The sequence below is a fragment of the Pyrus communis genome, chromosome 7 (assembly GCF_041283825.1).
Source record: "Pyrus communis isolate YQ-2024b chromosome 7, ASM4128382v1, whole genome shotgun sequence".
Classification (NCBI taxonomy): Eukaryota; Viridiplantae; Streptophyta; class Magnoliopsida; order Rosales; family Rosaceae; genus Pyrus; species Pyrus communis.
Genome location: NC_142571.1, coordinates 29,419,555 through 29,434,975, shown reverse-complemented (window position 1 = coordinate 29,434,975; position 15,421 = coordinate 29,419,555). Strand labels below are relative to the sequence as shown.

At 34.8% G+C, this 15,421-nt stretch overlaps 1 protein-coding gene and 1 long non-coding RNA gene across 4 annotated transcripts; both read right to left on the bottom strand.

The window, feature by feature from the left end:
* Nucleotides 1-4,100: 4,100 nt before the first annotated feature.
* Nucleotides 4,101-6,320, bottom strand: LOC148696033 (uncharacterized). 3 transcript variants are annotated; one of them, XR_015964335.1, is made up of 4 exons: nucleotides 6,087-6,320; nucleotides 5,518-5,638; nucleotides 4,476-5,098; nucleotides 4,101-4,330 (listed from the first exon to the last, which is right to left on the bottom strand). It is a non-coding gene; the product is annotated as an uncharacterized LOC148696033 (long non-coding RNA). The 3 variants fall into 3 exon arrangements; XR_015964336.1 differs by having other exon boundaries at nucleotides 5,518-5,633; XR_015964337.1 differs by having other exon boundaries at nucleotides 5,518-5,584.
* A 7,298-nt stretch (nucleotides 6,321-13,618) lies between these two features.
* Nucleotides 13,619-15,421, bottom strand: LOC137735408 (ethylene-responsive transcription factor CRF4-like). Its single transcript, XM_068474833.2, has one exon. The coding sequence runs from the start codon at nucleotides 14,945-14,947 to the stop codon at nucleotides 13,886-13,888; it is 1,062 nt and encodes a 353-aa protein (XP_068330934.2). The 5' UTR covers nucleotides 14,948-15,421; the 3' UTR covers nucleotides 13,619-13,885.

Sequence of the window (15,421 nt, the reverse complement as noted above, 5' to 3'; positions counted from 1 at the left end):
GGAAACTATCTTTCCTTTTCTTTTGGGTTAAACGGGGCACGAAACCCAAGCCACCGCCACATAAAAGGAGTATGATTCTCTTCATTCCTATTTTTACCCCCTCCCATTCTCTCACACTTTGTTTTTTGTCTTATTGTCTCTATAAAAAAATTAATATAAGATGTTGACGTTGCTTAATAGCATAACCGTTCAAGAAGGAGAAGAAGAAATGGGAGAAAAATTAGGATGGGAGAGACATAAAAATATAAGATCATGTTTGGTATCCTATTTGAAAATTTTTATCATTTCTCAAAACATTTCTTGAAAACAATTTTCTTTAAGACTAAAATTCTTGATTGGTTTGCGATTTAAAAATTTTAAATCTTACGACTTAAACTAGACAAATAAATCTAAAAAGAGGGGGTCACGACTCACATGAGAGGGAGAAAGAGGAGAGAGGATGAAAGAAAGTAAGAGATGATTGAAGGAAAGAGAAAGAAGAGAGAGGATGGGACGACATAGAGAGGAAGAAGAGTGAGAGAAAGAATTAGAGGAGAGACAAAAAAGGTAAAAAACAAAAAAAAAATGATGAGCGAGAAAGAAGAAAAGAGAGAGAGAGATTTGGAGTGAGAGGGGAGGAGGGAGAGAAAAAACTGAGAGAGTTTTAAAAACTCATTTTTTATGTTTTTAGATAATAGACTATATTTTTTATTTAGTCTTGACTTCAGTTTTTGAAAATAATCTTATCAAACAAGTTTTTAAAGCCTAAAACTTGAAATTTGTTTTTGAGTCTAAAAAGTTGAATTTAAATAGAGTACAAAACATACCCTAAACTTTTTAACCCGTAGATCTGGAACAAATAGTCTTGACCAAGACACACCGCTAAATCATTCGAAACAGTAACAGATATTTTAGGAGGGGATCCGCAAAGAAAGAACAACACAACTTTAAAGCAAGACTGAGTTAAAATGGTCTTCCGATGGTTTGAAATGCAAGTAAATTATAAAATATGAAAGAAAAAAGATGTTTATCTTTTTGGAATGATTCAAAACACAATTTATTTTGCACAATCTAATGGTTTAAATTTTGTTTATAAAATTTATCAGCTGTTGAGTGTCGACACAAACAAAGTAAGCTAGAGAGAGCAAATGTTTATTTTCTTTGTTTTTCTTCTTGATCTCAAATGCAGAAGTGTCCTCTTCACAAAGATACTGAGATACACACGTGAATGCGGGCTCGCACATGTTTATTACACAAATAATTAAAATTATATTATGCAAACATATATACATACAAATTATGAAGTCATGGGAACTTCTAATTTTCAGTTGTCCACACAAAAACATCACAGTTTTCCACTTGCATGGTATATATAATATCGTAGCAAATTTTTTAACTTTTAGTTTTGGAAAGATTTGACATACTGTTAGATCTAAAAACGATTATAATGTTCAAGCAATACAACGTGAAAAATAGGCAATACTTCATTTCAAATTGAAGGAGACAGAAGATATAAAAGCAAAATATACACTGAATACTCTTGAATATCTTCTCATGTGATATGACCAATCTCAACATTATTTCCGTAACGAATCGGAACACAACATTGCAAATGATTTTGAGAATAGATGGTTTGGACAAGTACTAAACAATATAAAGTCCACCTGATTGCTGTGTGACATGCATATAAGATTTTGAATTTGGAATGTTGCGTTAATAATAAAAGAAGTATAACAGAAGCTTTCCAAAAAAAAAAAAAAAGAAGTATAACAGAAAAAGACGTTGCTTTGGTTCCAAGTTCAATGAGCAGCTTCTGTCCAAATCAAATCTTCTTCCATGGACCGACCATATGGTCCATGCCACCAAACCATTGCCAAAAAGGAAGAATGAAAAGAGTCATGTTTTCCCAAATTTTTTATTTAATTAAACAAAGAATTATCTTTATAATCCTACATATATACGCAGAATAAATTTCGCACATTTCGTCCGTCCTGTGAGGCCATAACTCGATTAACCATCGTTGTCGGTAGGTGAAATTTGAGTGCTTTGCCCTAGTGGGGCCAAGGTGCTTGACGGTGACACGTGTCACGTGATAAGCTGTGATGACTGTTCTTGAAGCCTGCCACGCATACACACAAATTAGAGGCAGTGGCAATTTGGGTGGCAGTCAGAGGCCCAGCTCCATATATATTTTCACGTGTTAACCACCCATTTGTCTTCTTGGTTCAGGGCCCTCCTGATGAATTTTGTAGAAAAAAATTTGAAAATAAAATATGAATTATTGAAGAAAAAGGGGGTGTTCTTGGACGGTTGCCGTACATGAGAACGTGAGGGATCAGGGGTCGATCATGATTCGTCAGCCTTCAACTAAAAAAGTCATGATTTCCATTAATTTAGCATGATTTGGTGGAGCGTATGTTAAATCACTTTCAAACGATCAAGTTTGAAGGTCCTAGTCCAACTCAACCATGCTAGTAATACAAGACCGGCTTTCTTCATGGGCTAGTTGTTTCCATTCGAAAGTCTCACAGATACGACAACGATATATTTTTGTGATACAATAATGATATAATTTTGTGGTAAGTTTGATCTCTAAATGTAAGTGGATTTATATTGTATATCATGAAAATATAATTTTATTTTAAGTGCATTATCACTTAGTAACCGCATTTTTGCAGATATTTTACCGTTTATTAAACATGAACCTAGCAAATCAAGTCGAAATTCGGATAGGTCGGAGCACAGTTTGGATTGAAACTTTGATAACAAACAAATGAATTAAAATTACGACTAAAGATGCAAAACAAATCCCAATGCATGTATAGCATATGTAGCACATAAATGTAGCCGGAAAATGTTCAAATATTGATATATAGGATGGGCGAACCATGCTAAGTGGTGGCTGCTTCCTGCAGCCCTGAAGACTCATTAGCTGAGTGAGTGGGGGGACCATGCTAGTTATCCAGTTGAAACGAAAGCAAATGTAGGTTTTGAATACAAATACAATGGGCTCCTCAGTTGTGTGTTGTCATTGTTCATTAACTTGGAAGACACTAAAACTTGAAGAAAAAAGGAACACAGTGTGAGTAAGAACCCACTTGCAAAACAAAGCAGACCAGGCATCACCATGCATATATGCAACTTGCAACTGGTGTCTCTCAGCCATAAAGCCTGTTACTCTTTCCCTCTCCCTCCTTTGCCTCACCACATCCCCCCTCCTCCTTTTCCAGTACTTAATTTGTAGAAATTAACTTCTTTTTTAGTAAAGTTTTATGAGGATTTCATTTTGTATATTAACTGAATCAATTTTCTAACACCTTTTTCCTATAATGCATGTATATACAACTGTTGACGACTGAGAATTGTTGGTTGTTTTGAAATTAGATTGATATAAGTTTTGTTATGATCGGCAAATCATTATTTATATACTTACGTGCATGGGTGACTGATTCTAATATTTTTCGCTTAATTATTGACAGTGAAATATTACCCCGCTCCTCAGATGCCTTGATGGTGAAGTGGTATTATCCTATTGGAGACATTGGGATGGGGTTTTAGGTCCTTTGAGAATGTAAGGAAGTGTGTGCCCCCTCTTGCTGTACATAAATACTTCCACAGAGAACAGTGCGACGAGTGCGTCCAGACTACAACAAACAGGAAATTGAGAATTTTGATAAGATATACTATATATCACTATCTATATCGTTATATATACATGTAAAACGTAGACAAGATATTTCCATTTTTATCCTAATTATTTACTGATTATTCGTGCATCTGCCAAAGCGTGCAAGAGACACTACAAGAAAAATGAGCACTGCACACAATAAATTATATGTGCCCTTTGAGGCCAAAAAGCACTAACAATTGTGCTCATAGACCAATAGCAACAGTGCAGCTACTATCTTTATGTCTGTGCCCTCTATGGGCGTCACCATTTCTAAAAGGGCACAATAGGGGTGTTTGTGCTAGAGAGGCCAGCACAAATAATAGCCCATTTGTGCCCCGTTTTGACAACTTTTCAGATCAGCTTTTCCAGCCATGTTGGCACTTATATTGTAATTGTGCCAACATGAATTAATTAATAAAAAAAAATCAAAATTTGAAAAATTGAATCTAAATTGACGAAATGCAAAAATTTAAATTTTCACGAAATGAAGAAAGCCTACAACCATGAAACCAACTTTCACTTCATAAATCTCACAAACATATATTGTAGTGTTACATATTTTCTCTCTAATACAAAAAAAAAAAAAAAAAAAAAAAAGAAAAAAAAAAGAAAGAACTTGAAAGCAAACATTTTTGGACAGATGCATCTTCCCAGCAGGCCTTGCACCTCATCAAATCTTTGCTGCTCCATAAACGAATTAATCAGATGACATGCAGTATATGGACTCTCACAGAAGTCATGAATAACAAATGCAAAGATAAAGAAAAACCACACACTTTAAAAGAGCAAAGAAAATGAAGGGATAAAGAAAGTAAGAAGGGAATACCTTTGTGGGAGGACTCTTATTTGCTTCAAGGGTCTTTCCACCACTTCCTTTAAGATGATTCTTATATAACAACTCCACCCTCCAGAACAACCAACAATGGATGCGGAAAGTATACAAATATTCCTCATCAAAAATAAGTTCACAAGTATTAAAAATAAGTCCACCCTCCATAACAACTGACTGTGCATTACTACATTGTTCAGACTCATCACACTCTACATAAGATTACATGGCTAATTGCTCAAGGTTCAGATTTGGTGCAGAAATATTATCATCTTCATTTTGATTCTAGTATTCAAACACAAAGACTAGGGTACATTTTGTAACAAACCATAGAAATTGACCAAATGGAATTAATACTATTAACAGCGACCATGGCCAAATAATGTTGAAGACCGACATAATCTCTAGCTTGATGTCAGTGAGAAAAGACTCACTCAGCTAACATAGACTACAATATTCATCAGAAGCCAACACAAATATAGTCGAATTCAAAACACAATCAGTCCAAAATTACACCTACAAAGATCTGCCATCTCAAAGATTCAAATTCCTCACTTCGGGTTGTAAAAGCAATTTTTGGGTTGGAGATAATACATTCAGCTCATGGTCACCTGACTCACCTGAATCACAGAAATATATAAGTATGTATATTATTTATGGTCAAAGTGAGTTGCTTATTTTAATCACATACCTAGTAAATATTTGTTTAACTTAGCATAGATAGTATAACGATATTGCATTTTCCATGATGAAACTTGTACTAACATGATTAAACATTAGCACCTTAAGAACTTCACATCTGAATACATTTTTTTGTATTTCACTTCTGATTTCATCTCTACCTAGATCCAATTACTAAATCCTCTTCTTTCAATGCTACCACACCATAAAAGAAAAGTCAAAAACAAATAAATAATTAATGGGGGAGGGGTGGAATCAAGACAACTCCTAATAAATCAATAAAAAGACTTACGCTTTTCCAAAAATTGAAGATCCAAAATAGATATGAAATTCTTCCATACAAATACAGAATACGAACCGGCAATGGGGGCGTGACAAGGGCAGGGCCTTTGAGGTTGCGGAGACAGAGTGAACAAGGCTCTAAACTGCTCCAATATGAGTTGGATCGGGTCGACCAAACCAGTCACCAAGAAACTTCACTGTATGAATTAACCAAAAATCCATCATATTCATATCCAAAATTGCATGCAACGGGCAAGTATGAAAAAAAAATGTAAAATAATTTCAAAACTCAAATCCATAAGCAATGAGGCGAGATACAAAATATATATGTCAGATCTCATAAGATATAAACTCGAAACGAAAAAACACGAACTCAAATATGATGCATGGGTGGTGTTGGTGTTTTTCAAAGAAAAAAAAAATAAAGGAAAAACCCAGATATGAGAGGAGTGAGAGAGAGAGAGAGAGAGAGAGAGAGAGAGAGAGAGAGAGAGAGAGGTATAGAGAGACCCTAATCCAAAATCCCTAATTCAAAGACTGTTTTCAAAAGCCCTGATTCAGAACCCATATTCAAAATCACTAACCGAATTCAAAATAAAACAACATCCATGAACTTTGGTTGAGTTTATTGCATGATATTCTTACCTTGTGGAGTGAGGAGGAGTGAGGACTAAGATTGAGAGCTCGATTCGGGCAAGGTGGTGTGGACTGTGGGTGGAATCACGATTCAGGGGACGAATTCACGAAGTGAAGACTGAGGATTGAGGATTGGTGTCGGTGGAGTCACAATTCAGGCGACGAATTTGGGTGATCCCACTAATGTGGGAGGATAGAGGAAGACGGAGAGCTTGATTTGGATTTGGGCGGAGGAGGTGAATCGGGTGAGAGAGAGTGTGTGGTGGGTGGGTTAGGGGGGGGGGGAGAGAGTGTGTGGTGAGTGGGTTAAGGGAAGGAGAGAGAGAGAGAGAGAGAGAGAAAATGGGGTGTGGATTGGTTTAAGGGTGTTGGTGGGTTAAAGAGAGGGAGAGAAAGTAAGGTGTGAGTCATAAGTCTCAGAAAAAAATAATAAAAAAAATTAATTGTGTCTTTTGAAGTAATATATAGACACAAATAAATATATTTGAATCCATTGTTTTGAAAAAGTTGAGAGAGAAAATTATTTGTGCCTAATTTGTAGAGAATGAGCACATTAGTTGGTGCCCTTATAGAAAAGGAAACAAATAAAATTTTTTGTGTGTAAAATTTGTTCAATACCCACAAAATAAATATTTGTGCCCTTAATTTTGTATCCAAAGCCCTTTTTTTTTGTAGTGAGATACTAATGCAATTTCATGACAAATAATATTTTATATACATATACAATACATACATACATACATACATACATACATACATATATATATATCTATATATATATATATATATATATATATTTGTGTGTCAATGCATGATAAACAATCTTAATCTGGACAGTTGGCTTCTGAATCAATTTCGAGTGTTTGACTCGATAAGATTTTGTCCTCATCTATTTCACTTTTGTTTCATTCCTTGGATTTGTTATTTGTTTTCTTGTTTGATTGCACAGCAACTCAGATATTAGCAAGTAAAATTGAATTATCTGACATCTAATTTCTATAAACAAAAGTAAAGACTGTCGGGTTCTGTAACAGGACATCGCACGGTTGTTTCATTTCTAAAATGAACTATACTTGAGTGGCCTTTCGATTTACTTGCTATTGATGTAAACTTTCTATACGTATTTAATAAACATTTGTCGTTTGACAAAAAAAAGTCTAATTTCCGTCTAAGAAAGTAAATATATATATATATATATATATATATATATAAAGACCATATAAAAATACTTCAAATTGTTGAATATAAGTCTCATATCAGGAAATTGAGAAAATAAAATACAAATATAAGTGTATGGTTTTACTTCTAATAGTACCAATCGACTCCCGAGACCTTTCATTATGAACACCTAATAATAGATGGTGAAGTTGGGACTCTAAATGGCCTAATGACCCGTCTCTATGAATATTTGACACAAATAACCTTAAACCAGGTCACTAGTGAGGAGCTGATAGACTAAATATCCAAAGAATAATACTTGACTACTAAAAAATGAGTAGGAACTCCTACTCAAAAATTTTCAAAATTGTTCGTTGTCAATTTATAGAACTTCGTGTTTATAATCAGAACCGTTGATATTATAAATCACTTTATAAAGATCGTCTCTGCAAAAAATCAATTAAAACTAAGGTCGTTTAGTCATCAAACTATTTAAAGACAAATGAACGATATTGGTAAAAGCATTACCGGCCGTCTATTTTATTTGTTACAATAGATTGACTAAATGATCTTAGTTTTAATTTATTTTTTACAGAGATAATCTTTATAGTGTGATTCATAGTATGAACGGTTCTGATCATAAGTACAAAGCTCTATGATTAAAACATTAAAAGTTTTTAGTAGGAATTTCTATTCATTTTTGAGTAACCAAGTATTGTTCACATCCAAAACAATTGTGCTAGCTAGTAGTGACATGCATAATACTCTGCATGGACTGCCCTCATTAAATGTAACTATTTAATCATATATACATATATACAGAAAGATCTAATTTCTACTTTACTGTTTTGGCAACTACCCGTAATTATAAAAAATGTTATGGCCGTTGCGAGAACAATTCGGAATTAAGTGAGTAGTGAAAAAAGTTGTTGAACCTTTTGAATTATAAACCTAAAAGTGTCAGTTTTTGTTACATGTTTTGGTTAAAGTTGTCAGCAGCAAGCGGGGATTATTACCATCGCACCATCTTCACCAACTTGTATGATGCCACTTTGCCAGTGTGACCTGCACATAGTTTGTAACCCTAGCTTTGTTCAAACATATATACAGTAGTAAAGTAATCGATTTAAGAAACCAGATGCAGCAGCTTGTCACGTGAAAAATAAACATCATGAAGCTGACACAAAAACTAAGCAAATTTCACACACTTATGCAGAAGGATAATATTTTCAAATTTTCAAACACAATTGTTTGCAATCATCCTGTGATGATTGAGAATTTGAGGTAGTAGTGCGTGGTTTGATTTATTGTGTACCCATGCCTCCCTCCCACATTATATAAATAATATGCCATTTTTAAAATATCGAGATCTTCTTGTGTTACACACCATGACTTGCATCACCAGTCCACCTCTGTGCACACTATATAGTTTATGATCTATATTTGGAATACAATTGGTGATACTTATACTTTATTAATCTAACCATTTATCTTTAAGCTTGGTAGTTTTTGCACTTGGTTGGATGTGTTTGATACCTAATAATGTGGTTAGAAGTTAGTTCCATTACAGTGACATAGCTTTAGTGTGTGTATGCATCTCATCCCGTTACAGAAATATATTTTTAAGATAATCTATTTGATCCACATACTATCTTTAAAAATATAATGTCATGAGAATTTAACAGACTCGCTAATGATTTGAGCAATGAAAAATTAGCTTAAAGTTATGACGCGTTAAATGTTAATACTACGTTACCGTGTTTTTGATACATACAAAAAATTTCTCTAAATTATGGCTGCAAAAAATGTATGATTACTCAAATTGTAGGAACTAAACACCATGTTTTACACGGTGTAAAGTAGAATCTCCTAAACCAAAATATACACGATTACCTTTAAACTGTTCATCACTTTCGTGTCTTAATACACAGTATCATCATCTTCAATTGATATTATGCGCTCTAGATTTTTTTTTTTTTTTTTTTTTTCTCATTCAATTGATATTAGGTGAAAATGCAGCGGCAAATAATGGCTGTTTCTTTACTTTCAATTTTGTGTGCTTTGACAGTCTATTATTGAGTATTTCACTAAATTATGCAGCAAAAAACTGAATCCCCTTTGGCCAATGGCATAAATAGCTTTAATTTGTTTAGCTATATATTGTCCAGAAATTGGTCCTCGAAAGATCCAGGTACGTTTATTGAGATCTTAAAAGCATTTCTATTCATGTTAAATTGACATGGTTAGATTTCAAATCTATCCCAAAACACACATCCATCCAATTTTGGGCACCAGCCGCTAGCCATGTCGATTCTGAGTCCGTATCTAAATCCATGGCATTAACGTCAGCATGGCCTTTTATTTTTTATTTTTTTTGCACCAGGCACACGCAATGTGTTATTAGTACACGCACCTAGCTGGAAGAGTGGGGCGACAAAGATTTTGTCGCCTAGGGCCCACACAACGGCTATTTCAAATGTACTCGACACGTGGCCAAATCTAAGACCTCGATTTCAAATTCTCATTTTAATCCAATGATTCTTATTATTTTCTGTAATAATAACTTTTAAAAAATTCAAAATTTTTTTAGGAAAAATATTTTAAAAAAAAATCAAATAAAAAACATTCAACGTTTACATGTAATTATTACGTATATGTTATTAAGTTTTTAAGATGTAGCACAATTCATTTATTAAAATATAAACAAAGTTTTTATAGACATGAACACGTGACATAATTATAGTCACCTATTCTAAATTAATCTCATATGTTCAATAATTACTATAATTGAACTATACACTATAAATAAACAAATCTTTCTGAATAGTAAAACCATGTCCGTTACTATTCACAATGGGTGGAGAATATAGTAACAGCCATGGCAATTTACTATTAAGTGAATTACTGCCATAAGTCCATTCCTAAACTCAAATTCACTAAAATGGGTGAAAATGCTCTAAAGATTCCAGGTGACATGCATGCATGACATAATATATTAGAAAAGTGAAAAAAAATCACATTTAACATGTGACAATCTTGCTCTCTTTTCTGTAAAAATCTCCAGAGAGGAAGCTGAAAGTTAACAATTTTTATTTTTAATTGTATATGTATCGCAAATTCACTATGGTTTATCATATAATTATTACATACTTTTCATGCAATGGTGAAATTTGGAAAACCCCCCTTTTGTTTTGAGCATTTTTGTTAGAGGTAATTACAGTAGGTGAGTTAATTACCTGGTACAATATCACCCTTAACATTTTTATCAATTTATTAATATGTTGAATGTGAATTCCGCCAATAAGGAAATTCATGATCTGAAGAGATTTTTTTCTATGCCCCGTTAATATTCAGTGGAAGTCATCACTGTACAAATAATTTATTTTAAAATTGAAAGCAACTTGCCCTTTAAAATTGTATCTTAAAAGAAATATATGTTTGTAATATTCCAGAACAGTTTCAATACATACTGCAATATGATGAAGCGGTCGTTCGGTTTCATAAGTACAATATATATACATATAAAGGGCGCTTAAATTGAGAAATTATTGAAATATTCTTGTCGAGTCACACTCCAATGCGTTACAATGATCCGAAACCAATAGTTTTTAGGTAAATCCATAGTGATAAGGTCTAGGAGAGACCACAATTGTGTGTGAAATAAGAGACGGAAACATAACGCGCCATATTTTTGCATGACCTAACGCAGCATGACGCAGATTATAGGCTTTTCGCAGCAATTTCATGTGGAACTGGATCTGCTTCGGATCCTAATAATCTAAGTCTAAGGATTAAAGATTCCATTTCATTTGTCACAAACAAAAACTGAATGCAATATTTATATATTTTTACAAAGGCTTTTTAGTCAAAATGGTTCTTGAGATTTGCATAACTCATCACTTTGATCTCTAAGATTTGAAATCAATAGAAGTGGTTCCTAAGTTTGTCCATTATCAATCATTTTGATCATTCCTTGAAAAAATTAAGGACCAAATGATAAAAATAACCTCAATTTAATAAACAATGAGTCAAAATTATTTGATAAATATTGAGGGTGTTTTTGTCATTTTATCTTTATTTAATGGAAAATTTTCAAGGAATGACCAAAATGATTGATGATGAACAAAATGATGAATTATACAAATCTCAAGAACTATTTTGGCTAAAAAGACTTTTACAAATTAAATAGAACACAATTCATTCGTTTTTGTTACCAACCGGCAACCAGCTTAAAAGGACCCCTCGATCTTCATTGCCTTTTCGACCTTTACATTGATGCTATCTGGTATATCATGGAGCTGGAGCCCTTGGAATAATGGTGAACTGGGGCAATGGTCAACTCAAATCGAATTATATATATGTATGTTTACCTTTTTGTTTGGGAAAAAAGAAGAAGAAAAGTAATTAAACGATGCCAATTATGCAGTTTCGCATTGTATGATGCAAAATTTTGTTAAGTTAGCCTTGTTTTTGTTTTTCGTTTAAGGAGCCTCCAAAATTTAATTTAGAATGTCATATTTCGAAGATTATAAGTTTACTTAAAATATTTAATAATCTGATAGATTGCTATCGTTTCACTTATAAAATAAAAATCATACATTACCAAATTAATTATCATGGGTACAAACAAATTATAATTATCGCGGGACAGTATCTCTTTGACTCTGACTTTATTTGATTATTATATTTGTTCTCCTTTTTAATTATCATATTTGTTTTCCTTTTTAATTATCATATTTGTTGTAAATTATTATGTGAAAATTATAAATGGTGGAGTGCTTAACTAGGGTTTTTTCTGTTCAACTTATTATGTTTCGGAGTAAACTCTCTCGCACCATTTAGTATAGGTTACTGTTGAATGTCGGTTGTAGTAAAAAAAAAAAAAAAAAATCATGCAACAACTAAAAAGTACAGATTCATTAATCAAGTTTAAGATATGACTATGACAAGTTTTTCTGCTTCAGTTGGGTCTTTCCCAGTGTATGATTAATCAAGATGGAAATATCAACTGATGATTTGAGACATAATCATGGGGGCAAGTTCCCCTTGTTTTTTCCTTAATTCTATTTGCTAACTCCAATTTATTGAGTAATACTCAAGCAAAACAAGTACCAGTTTCTGCAGGGTATTTATGTTCTCTAAAGGCCTTCCAATGACTAAATTTAATATTCTTTTTAAGAGCCCCTTACGCATATTCTTCGTATGATAATGCTAGAGGTTATATTTTTAAATCAAATATTATGTCACCAATAAGAAATAAACACGTTAATTACGTTAATCAATACTTAAATAATAATTCAATTCCGAGTTGAATCTCATTAAATGTCATTGCAACAACAACAATCAAGTTTAATCCTACTAAGCGAGGTCGGTTATATGAATTCTTGAAGCCATTGCCTTTAATTTTGAGTCATGTATTTCGTTAGCTCCAAGTACTCCATATTTTTTTTAACATCTCTTTCCAACCTTTACAAGTCTTTATTTACCCCATTTTCTCATGACTATCCGTCTCATAATCATATTTTCTAAACCTATCATTGCATTCACCATAAAACGCCAAATATTCTTTTTGAAAAATGTTACGAAGACTATTTTTTGTCATGTCTCATAACAACTCACCTCTCATTGGAATCCCTTTATTCGTCGTTACTTTTACTGTTTTAAAAAATGTTACGAAGACTATTTTCCGTCACCTCCCAAATAACGGTGCAATTTACAAGTAACTTTGGTAGCTCTATCAAAAAAGTGATGAACAAAATGGTGCAAAGTCGACAACCTTTGAACGCGTGTGTATTTTGAGGCCGGCAATATGACATAGCAAAAGTGGCTAGAAAGGAAACAAATTTTAGTTTATGTGAACGTGTGACATATAAATCTTGACCAAGAAAACAAAAGCAACAAAATCGGAGGCCGCACATTTCACACAACTATTTGCTATTTGGACCCAATCCAACCGGCCACAACCGCAAATCGCGGTACTACACTCACACTCCGAGTCAACTCGTTTGAGCAAAAAGAATGCCACGGTGGGTGAGATCCGTAATTAATTAACTACTCATTTTGTTCTTAAAATTAACATAATTTTTCACTTTGCACGTTGAGACCAATTCTATTGATTTCAAATATGAAAGAGCATCAATTTGTTTGAGCAAAAGGAATGCCACGATGGAGAGCTCAGTAATTAATTAACTGCTCACTATCTCTAAAATTAACATAACTTCTCATTTTTCAATTGTATTGATTTCAATAACCAATTCTATTGATTTCAAATCTCAGAAAACAAAATGAGGGGTTATAACAATAGATCATTTTAGCTTAAAAGACAACATATAATTAAAAACAATTATGCTTATACAATTAACAATTTGACGCACGATCGATCGTTATCTTTTCAAAAATATATATAACTTTATTATATATAAATTCTCATTGATCCGCCAAAATTAATACATAATAATTATACACTCTGAACAAAACTCCCCACTTATCAACTAAACTCTCCGTCAACTTTTTAACGGAATAATTAACTACTAAACACTAACACAGCAAAATAAATAAATAAATAAAAAGCGTCCGAAACAAAAATTGTGGCCGATATCTCGGCCAGCCAACGGCGGCAAAACTGTGATTCTGGCTCTGTCAGCGGTGGCTCAGAGGACCACAAGAGGGTCGGAACCAAACAAAATGTCTTGAAAGTAGTCATCCCCTTGGTACATAGGCGACGTCGTATGGGACAACGACGTGTCGTACGTGTCTCGGAACAACTCGCTGAAATCGTCCTTCATAAAACAATCCGGAAGAGAGGCTGCCGCGGCGGGGCCGTCGTCGAAAAACAGAGGCGAATCGAACAGCGGCGACTCCGGAGCTGGGAAACTGAATGCGTCGTCGAAGTACGGCAAGTCCAGAGGCAAATAGTTACCGAAATATGACAAATCGTCGGATAAAATGTTCGTACCGGTTTTGGTTTCGTCTTCGTCCTCATCGACTCGGTTGGACACCTGAAATTTTTGGGGCTTGTCAGCTTCTTCAATGATGGGTTGGTTTCTGAAGTGGAGGACGGAGGTTGGAGACGCCAGATTGTGAGACTCGGACCCGGAATCGTAACCAGAAGCCGACGTCGTTTCGTTAGTCTCCACCTCGATAGGCTCAGTGACCGGTGGCTCTGGTTTTTCCTCTTCCTTCTGCGGCGGAGCAACGAAATTAGTCAAAGCATCAGGACCGCGGAGCTTAATGGCGGCATTATCGTACACCATGGCGGCTTCCTCTGCCGTGTCGAAGGTCCCCAACCACAGCCGTTGACGTCTAGCAGGATCTCTAATTTCGGCCGCCCACTTCCCCCAAGGGCGTTGCCTTACGCCGCGGTACTTCTTTCCGCCGTTGGTCGGCGAAACCGCGTTCTTCATCGGCCGCCGATTCACTGGAATCTCAGCCGCCGGCCGTTTGCGGGCGTTGTTGATGACAAGGCTGTTCCTGAAGTCGGTCTCGATGTTGATTTCGTTGATGTAGTGCTTCACTCTCTGCCGCCCGAAAAACTCCTCCTCTTCGTCGCTGGAGGAGTCCGTGGCGTCCGGATCGGTCACAGATATCCGTACGATTCTCCGCGTGACCGTGGAAGCGGACTCGGATGCCGCCTTCTTCCGAGGTTTCATCAGTTTCTTTGTCGTGCTTCTGTGCTCTGAGTATTTGATTGGACACAGAATACTCGACTCCATTTTTGTATCCAAAATCCGTAATTCTCTTTTGGGTTCTTCGACTTCTCTAAATTTGCATCGAATGCAAAAAAATCAAAGACCCAATGGAGAACAGGGCGAGATGAGCAGATCAAAAACACAAGCACAGAAGACCTTCAAATACAGTAAAAAACCAGCAAAAATGGTAAGAAGGAGATTGACAGTTCAGTCTTTTCCTTACAGTATTTGCAATTTTGGGTGAAATTTTGAGAAAAATATGATCAAAATCCAGGACCGAGAAATCTAGCAAGTACTTTAGAGGGAGAAACGGAAGGAGATTTGTAGAGAGAGAGAGAGGTGGAAGAGTGTACGGAAAGCTCGAGACTTGAGAGGGAGTGTGGCGTTGTGGCGAGAGGACTGAGAAAATTTGAGTGAAGACGAAGCAAAAGAGAAAGGGTTGAAAACCCAACACTGAAATCGCAGTTATATAGGATTCAACAACCAAATTTAGAAAAT